Genomic DNA, 9,101 nt, shown 5'->3' on the forward strand with positions numbered 1-9,101 from the left:
CAGTGCTTCATTATGCAGCTTAACCTATTGCTGGCTGTGCTGCTGCAGAGACTGGGCATGGGCCAGCAGAGAGGTGTTTCAAAGTCACAGCTGTCCCCACAGCAGGGCCACCACAGGTCACACACTCTGCTCCCCTTCCTCAGGGCAGCCACTTCCCCAGGACATCAGCTATTGTTTTTCTGGTGTCCCTTAAACAATGAGGTGCACAGCACGTTTCCAAGCTGTTTAGCTCACCCCACACCCTGCAAGGCCATCCCAAAATACACATGATGCTCCAACCATGCGAAGTCCCCCCTGACTGCAAGGCACCTTTCCCAGGGGAAGATTTCAAGGCTGCCTAGCAGGAAGGGCTACGTTCACCCTGATATCACACCCTCCTCTTCATCACCAGGTGCTGGAGCTCTGCATCAGACAGAAAAACAAACACAGCTGCTATGAAACTGCCACAATCTGCCACTGCAGAAATGAAGAGACCCTTAGTCTCTTAGCGTGCATATCTTGCTCTAATGGTGAGGAACATGAGACACTGCCTTTGGCTGCAAAATGAACAGGGAGCATTCATGGGACTCTGTCTCCATCTGAGGCAGCCCTGAGACCAACATGGAATAAAACTCCTAAAAAGATGCAACAGTGTCGTGGGAAGAGTCAGTTTGGTCTCCTGGGATATCTTACTTTAATCCACATTTCCAAAGCTCCAGAGTTGGGCTTCATCCTCCACTAAAAATAAACCATAAAGGCCAAGAAGTCAACAGATTTAAAGTAGGACACAGTAACACAGCAGTATCTATAACCCACAGTGTGTTGACATGGCATTACATTCTATCCCACAGCCCCTCTCAGTAGCCCCTATCCTATAGGCAAAAGTGGGCCTCTGCAACAAGACAACAGGCAGGGAGTGCCTGAGCCTTCCGTGGTCTCCAGACAATGTGAACACATTCCCTCTTGCAAGTGACCACCCCCCCTCACTTAGAGGACCTCATGTAGGGAGCAAGGCCACAATTTGTTCAGCAGAATCAGAAACAATCCCACCTTGTACAGAGCAAGAGCTGATTCATGGCAGAAAGAATGCTCTCTGATCCTCATCTTACATCCTGCCTCCCTGAGCTCCTGTTGTTCTAACTGCAAGACTGCCCATGCAGAGGAACCTTTCTCTGTCTTCTACCCTTAGGCTAAGAACTCGCAAGCTGCACCTGCTGATGAAAACAGTCACCAAGAGCAGAACCCAGGCCCAGATGATGGAGACATCAGCCTGGCTGAGTGGTCTCTGCTTTCCACTAGAGGCTGGCTCTGGGGCTCTGTGCTGCATGCAATGCAGCCTGCTGCAACTTGCCCTGAACGCACAGACACTCCTTCAGCTGACGGGATACCACAGACTGCTGATAGACATCAGCTGCTCTCCACAGGCACTCTAGGCATTTCCCTGTGGCTCTCATCATTGTTTGTAAGATAAATAGCTCTCTCTGGCCCGGGAAGGGGCTTATATGCAGAGCCAGTGCACTGTGCTCATTCACTCTGGGCGAAGAGCCTGTGCATACAGGGCTTGTTTGTTCCACCAGTCACAGGGAGCTGACGATCTGCATTATGTCAGCAGTCAGAGGAGTCCCCATGGTTATTATTCAGTTGCCTTTCTTCTAAAGAAGCATACGGCAGAGCCTGCGACTCCCTAGATGAAGCTCCCACCCAAGCCTGCCCACCCATCCCTTGCTCACACCACAAGGACGGTGCATTCCTACTCAGGGTCAGTGAAGCTCCCACTCTGTGGAGTTCAGTTCCACCACCTCCAGAGTCATAGAATCATTAAGGTTGAAAAAGACTTCTAAGACCATCCAGTCCAAGCCCTAGACCATCCCCACCATACCCACTAACCACTTCCTTCATAGCCACATGCCCATGGTTCCTAAACATCTCCAGGAATGGTGACTGCACCACCTCCCTGGGCAGCCTGTGCCACTGCATGGCCACTCTTTCAAAGATGTTTCCTAATACTCAACCTGAACATCCCCTTGTAAAACATAAGGCCATTCCCTCCTGGCCTATAGCTGTTACCAGGAAGAAGAGTCCGACCCCCATCTCACCACAGCCTTCCTTCAGGCAATTGTAGAGAGCCATGAGGTATCTCCTGAGCTTCCTCTTCTCCAGACTGAACAACCCCAGCTCCCTCAGTCACTCCCCATTAATACTTGTGCTCCAGACACCGCCGTTGCCCTTCTCTTGCTCTGCTCCTGCCTTAATAACACAGGGACAACCCCACAGTCACTGAGGGGCAAGTGCCCGGTCATAGGGGACGCAAAGCCTCACAGCCCACAGGGCCGCTCCACTCACAAGGAACGATCTATGAGGCTGTCAGGCCTTCAGAGAAGTCTCAAAGTTACTTCTCTCCACAATGACCAGAAGCAATTCAGCCTTTTCAATTCTTGGTCTTCCACTGTCAGCACCAAAAGCTCGCACTGAATTGTCAAAGAGCAAAGGTCAGGCACGCTGGTGGGCTTGGCTGTTCTTCCCAAGCCTCAGCTGGGAATCCAACTAGACACTCCCTCTTCCTGCATGCTTTTGCCTCTCTGAGCAAAACATCCAAATTCTTTAAGATAAAAGGACCCAGACTTTGCTAAAGCACAAACCATAAACCAGCAACCAACGCAACAACTCTATCACTAAAATCAAAGGGGCTGCAGGTATGGCACTGAAGACAAAAATGGGCCCGGGGCTAAACACTGAGGGCCACGGCATTTGGATGTGTGTGGGAAGCCCTGAACACCATAAAATGAAGCAGAGTACCACACACTGAAGCGTGGGCGTCAGCCTGGTTCCCAGCCAGCCCTCCTGAGTGCTGCACTGCTTCGCTGGAGCCCTGGATAAGATACAGACTGGGAACATTTTGAGACAACTAATCAAAGCAAAAGCTAGACAGCTCGCAACCTCTCGCAAGCCTGAAAACAGACTGACTACAACCTCTTAAGCCACTGGGAAAGTATTTTCCCTTCAAAATTCCTTTATATGGAGAAGGGGAAACCTTCTGTAAGCAGCATCTGCTAATTCCAGCTCACATGCCCTTAGCTGCTCCTTCCCAGGGCAAAGCACTGAGAGGCAATAGCAGACGGGAAGTATAAGCATTTCCTATCCTTCCCCATTCCCCGAGTGCCTGCGTGACTACAAGCATCCCTCTTAACCTCCTCCAGATAGTGCTTCTCCCTCTCCTCATACCAGGCCTTCAAGAGCCCAAGGAATTACAGGGAGAGCTCTGAGGACAGAATCCCAAAGGAGATGCCCACTTTAGCGTAAGAAGAGGAAATCATGTTCAGCTCCTGCCAAAAGCCTTTTTGTTAGGCACCATGAGGGCTGGGAGATGTGGAAACTAAGCATGGCAGCATTTATTCACGGTAAAGCACTCAGGGCTTTCAAAAGTCCAACCTGATTAGACTCGTTACTTGATAATCTCCTATTTAGTATGAACCTCAAAGAACTTCAGTCCAACAACGGATTAAACGCATTTTTTAAACCCAGCATGCCTTTCCAGCAGCAGAAAAACAAACATGGGAAGGAATTTGCTGATCTGAAATCATTCCTTCCTGGTGATTTTTAGTTTTCCGTGATGACTGGCAATGAAGACGCAGGTAAAACATGGGATCCTCTTGGACAGCAGAAGCATTGCATAGTCCCAGCCATACTGGTGCTCTCCTAGAAGCGTACCAGTTTATATGCTGAGTAATACATTAAACAGACTCCCTCGTAAAATGTAGCACCGTAGCCATAAAAACTTAATGTGTATTAAACTCCAGTGAACCCAAAACTTTTCAAACAACTAAACGCCTTTTAAGGAGGATTTAAGGGCACTGATCTACAACTGTGGGAAAGAAACCCACAAAGCTGCTGATTTTTTTGTCAAAATACAGGCACAGCATTTCAGCCCTGGTTAACTGCCTCAAAATCCCAATGCAGAGTGCTGGAAAAGCAAGCACCACACCAAACCCCCATCACGTCCTCACTCTGTGCCTTAAAGCACGCTAAAAACCCCTGTGCAACCACACCGTGCACCTGCTGTGCCACACAGTCTGTGGATGCAGCATGACGATGCTTGCAAGATTCACCCACAAATGCAAAGCTCTTCTTTGCTGTGGCAGAAAGTGGGCAGCAGGCCACTGCCACAAGGCCCCCACCAAAGAAACCCAAACCGGCTTCACATGAGAATGAGGGGATTTAGTTCACTTTCCAACCTCTTAGCAAAACCTTACCTAATCCTCTTACACCAGCAAGAAGAAAGAACTCACAAAATGCAGCTATTACTTTAAGTCCTTTATATCCCAGGGAAGAATGAACGGGAGGAAAGGGCTAAATCTAAGCCATGTGTTAATTAAAAAGCACAAACCCAGAGGAGCTTCTTACAGAATGTGATCTAATGTGAACTATGATCTCTGCTATCTAAGAACCTTGGAAGCTTTTTGAACTTAATGCAGCTGTATCAAAAGAACGCGAGGCAATGTCAGTGACAAAAGCGTGTCCCCCCCCAGCATCCTTTCCCAAACACACCCGTTTCTGCTCTATTCTGACAGTGGATTAAAAAAAAAAGCTTTAAACAACAAACAAACCCCTCAGAATCAAAATACTGATTACTGGCCAAAATAAAATTACTGATTGTAGATCAACAGTTGAATTCGGATGGAAGAAGCCAGCAGAACTGATTTACATTTCTCAATTTAAAAGCGAGGAACTTAGCTACAATCCACTTGCAAAGCAGACACAACTTCATGGGACACCAATGCAAGGCAAAACCACTGATGAGGTCAAGTGGTATGAATGTGGGGGAGGAGAGGGTGCTATCTGCTCCTGCATTTCGACTGCCATGAAGCATTTGCAGCAAGGTCCAAACCAGCACCAGTTCCATGACAAACACCATTCTCTGAAGCCCAACTTTGTGTTGTTCCTGTGCAAGGTGATTGGTTTCCACTAGAGAAGGAGAAAGCTGTGACAGTCACAATGAAACAACCCAGAGATCCCAACACTATCAGGGACTTCATTCTTGGGCTGAAATGAAGCAACTCCAGCAGTACTTCCAGCAGTCACAACATGCCCCTTCAAGCAGACATCTGCTGGTAGCTAATGATAAGAATGACTCAGAGAGATTTATTCTTTCTTGCACTGTTTGGTCAACAAGCGCATGCCTGGTATTTTTCAGCTCAGAGAGATCACCATGCCAAAAAGTCTTCTCACATTTTGATGGGGCTTTGTGCTTTGAGAGTTTGTTCTGCCTGGCTTCAGATGAGCCATGCAATCCTAATTCCTTGTAGCAAGTGGTTTTGCATAGCAGTAGGTACCGCAGCTGTCCTGCCCTGAGTCCTAGCTACCTGTAAATTGCTTCTGCACATGCACTGCATAATTAATTGCAGCCAAAACTTAAAGAAGTCGTGAGTCTGCCCTGACGATCCTTGCTCACCTGTGTGATATCAGTTTGCCTCTGAGCCAACTCAGAGCGCTTACATGGGCAAAGCATGAGCCCAGCTACAAGGAGCACCACAGCATCACTGGCTGCTTACCCAGAGCAGCTGTGCAGGCCCCCACACATCCATTTCTTCAGCCCTTTTCAATGGTCCTGCCCCTGTACAACCCACTCCAGAGAGGCCTGGCTGGATCCCCACACCTGCCAAGTACAAGCATAAAGGGGTTGCCCCCATCCTCTCAGACTTTACTCAGCTGACTTCCTTTGCCCACCAGCTGGAACTTCTGGCTGCTATGGAAATCCTTTTTTCTGCATGGGTTCATTATTTTTGTACAAAGGACACAGGCGTCAGATTAGGGATGTCTGGAAAACAAGCAGCAGAAAGAGAATCACGAGGACAAGGTCAAGGCACACTGTGTAGAGCCAAGAACTGGCTCATTCCCCAAGTTGTTCCCAGCTGCTGGATAGCAAGCAAAACTGCAGAGCGTTGCACAGAAAACCCCATGGCAGGCAAGCTGGAGTTGTATTTTGTCAGCTTTGTCAAATAGCACTTTAATGAACTTCTAGCTCCTTGGAAATAAATCTGTTGTTGAGAAATCTGTGCATCTTAAGTAGAGTTTTGCATGTTAAGCCTTACATAATTCCCCAAGTTCTTTGCTTATACTGCTCTACTCTGCAAATAATCTCTGTGAAATCCAATGTATGTATTCAAGTGGTACTTCCTGTGCATTTTAGTGCCTGAGAAATTCTGTCAGACACTACTATTCAAACTGAACTTTAGCACGCATAGAAGTGGCCATACAGCAGAGATTAAAGCTTGCTCCGCAATACTTCCCTCCAATAGGAAGGTACTTATACGTCCTTAAAATGAGACTGTTCAAGAGAGTCAACCAGCATTTAAGAGAAGTTAATTAAATGGGCTTACTATGTCCACACAGTGTTGCCTATAGTAAATCAACAGGACTGACACTCCCAGTGCTTCCTTTCAGACCCTCTGAATACGTGGTACATGTGGGACAGAGAGAGAGACAAGGCAAGAGAATGGGTATGAGATGCTATCCCAGTTAAACCAGAAGTAGGATCCTGAGTCTTCCCCATGCCTGCAGCTGATCCCTGTGATCAAGGCAGAAGAGGCTTGTTATGAGTCACTCTCACCTTACTTGCAAGGTGAGGTTTGGGCAAACAGTTGCAGGAATAGAGAAAAGGACAGAACGGCACCATTTCCCCCCACTTGCACCTTCATGTCCTGTCTCCTGACCTTCTTCTACCCCACCCTGAGCATGGGGTGCAAGGGTGGGTGAAGGGGAGCCCCTAACAACAGATGCATTTCTCTCTTCCTCTGGATGCCTCATTACCAGATGCCTCCCTTCCTGCTGACAACAATGAAGGCCAAGAGCAGTCAGAGCTCTCCATTTCCTCCTCCCCAGGACAAGCTTTCAGATAGGATGAACAAACAAGCAAAGCTAAACAAAAGCAAGTCCTCTCTGTTTTGATATAACCCCCCCAAAAATAAGAAGAACCAAACCACACCCTCCCCCCCAAAAAAGCACCAGACAAATTAACTAAAAATAACCCCTAGAAATAACAATCTGCTGCAAATATGTTTTTTCTGGATCTCTACTCAGACTTGAAAGGCTGCTCCCTCTTCCCTGTTGTCCCCAAATGACACAAACCTGATAGCCCAGGGACTGCATGCTAGAGTTCCAGCTGCCACACCATTTAGTTTTCCAGCAATTCATTAAAGTGCTACCTTCTGTCTGGAAGACTGAACCATCAGGGCCTGGTGGGATGGATGTCATCTCCTGCCACTGTTTCAAAAATCACTGTGCAGATTACATCTCTCCTTCCCAGTTTTAATTGCTGTGAGTCCCTGTGGCCTACCAAAATACTTCCAGATGTTCGGACATCAGGTGAGTGGGCCGAGTCCTGGCCTAAGCTGCAAGCCACAGAACAACACATACTACCAGAAGAAGGACAGCAGCGCGAGGAAATGTGTGCAGCCAAAAGAAGGCTGAAGAGGCTCTGCTGGAACACTGCTAAGCAGCCCACACTTTTCCTGCTCTGCTCCCTCCTCTGAGATGCTGGGTGAGAGCTCTCCCAATAGTAGGATTCAAAAGGAGAGTGACCCAGACATCTTAGTGATGGCACTGCATGTCACTGCTAGAGTACGTTCCAGCAGAGTTCTTTAACCCATATATATGCCCTGCTGCACATCTGCACACCCAGGTGGGTCACCTCCAAGGCAGGGACACTGCTTGCACATGGGGTAGCTGTATCTAAGGCCCTCTTCAGAGAAGCTGTTGCTATTATGGACAGAGGATGAAGGCTTGTGGGTGCTGCTGAAGGCAGACAGGTCAGAAGCCTCCTGCCTAATAGCTCACGCTTGCAGCAACTGTGGGGGGACATTAGATACCCATTAACACGGACGTCCAGAGCAGTGGATTCAACCAAACGATGCTCTCTCATGTTAAGAGGTTTCCTAGCAGAGGTTCTGCAGAAGAACCACTTGTTTCTACAGTGCTGCTTTTAAGCAGAGCCTTGGGAAGAACCGAGCTCCTGTTCAGAAGTGCTGCAAGCACCGACCGCTCTCTTATTCTTCTACTCCATGTGACAGCATCCCACACCACGAGCCGCGGAGCAAAGCACCGACAAGCACTAACAGCGGGGCTGTGCCGGTTACACCGCTGCTGAAAACAAGAACGAACAGCCGCGCTACTTTCTATTTCTGGAGCGAGACTGAAGCCTCACACCAAGGCGGCTGGCTCCGGGCAGGGGACGACGGGTCCCCGCGGCACCGCGGAGCACCACAGCGAGCAGCTCCCCGCCACGCCCGCTCCGTGCCACCGCCCACCCCGTGCCCCGCACCTTGCTCGCAGGCTCCCTTGCTGCGCTGGCTGATGGCGGGCTCGCCGCGGCTCTGTGCGCGCAGGCTGGCGGCTCGGAGCTGGCAGCCGCTGCCGTAGGTGAGCCCGTCGCTGCCGCACACCGGGTAGCGGCTCTTGCACACGCACACGCCGACCGGGGCGGCGGGACCGGAGGCGGCGGCGGGACCCGGGGCGCCCTTCGCCTTACGGCGCTTGCGGCTCTTCACGCACTCCAGCCCGGCGGCGCAGCGCCCGCCGCCAACGCCGGCGCCGCCGCACGCTTCACCCTCGCCGCGCCCGCACTGCCAGCAGCACCCGCAGGCGTCCCGCACCCGGCCCAGCGGGCAGCCCCGCGACGGCAGCGCCGGGCACCGCGCCGCATCGCACGGCCCGCAGCCACCCAGCTCCGTCACCGCCAGCACGGCGGGCGTCAGCAGCACCAGCGCCCACAGCACCGGGGACGGCATGGCAGCACGACGGCCGTCCGCCCCGCGCCGCCTTAAGGCACGGCGTGGCAAACCCCGCCCCGGGAGGCGGCCGTTCCCCCGCATCGCCCACGGAGCGCCGGCCCGCCCTGCCCGCCGGGCGCCATGTTGGCCCCCGCTCCAGTGGCCGTTCTGCCAGCGAGGACGGTGGTCAGTGTAACGCCGTGCTCAGCAACACCTGCGGAAGGCTTGAGGGGGGAAAAAAGGGATTTTCTGTCATTATGTTTGTTATCCATACCTCTAACGAGAACGGGAAGTTGTGCTGTGTCTGTTACGTCAGTACTTTCATCTGTCGCCAAAGCATAACATCAGAAATGAGCA

At 50.7% G+C, this 9,101-nt stretch overlaps 1 protein-coding gene across 2 annotated transcripts in view; it reads right to left on the reverse strand.

Moving 5' to 3' along the window:
- The window catches only part of IGFBP7 (insulin like growth factor binding protein 7), a 16,531-nt gene extending 7,717 nt beyond the window's left edge, over positions 1-8,814 (reverse strand). The window contains exon 1 of one of the 2 annotated variants that reach the window (XM_072336579.1): positions 8,297-8,814. In XM_072336579.1, the coding sequence (XP_072192680.1) occupies positions 8,297-8,762 (466 nt within the window). In that variant the 5' untranslated portion in view covers positions 8,763-8,814. The remainder of the gene's footprint in view (positions 1-8,296) is intronic. The other variant, XM_072336578.1, reaches the window with a different exon arrangement.
- Positions 8,815-9,101: the final 287 nt, after the last annotated feature.

This window comes from Excalfactoria chinensis, chromosome 4 (assembly GCF_039878825.1).
Source record: "Excalfactoria chinensis isolate bCotChi1 chromosome 4, bCotChi1.hap2, whole genome shotgun sequence".
Lineage (NCBI taxonomy): Eukaryota > Metazoa > Chordata > Aves > Galliformes > Phasianidae > Excalfactoria > Excalfactoria chinensis.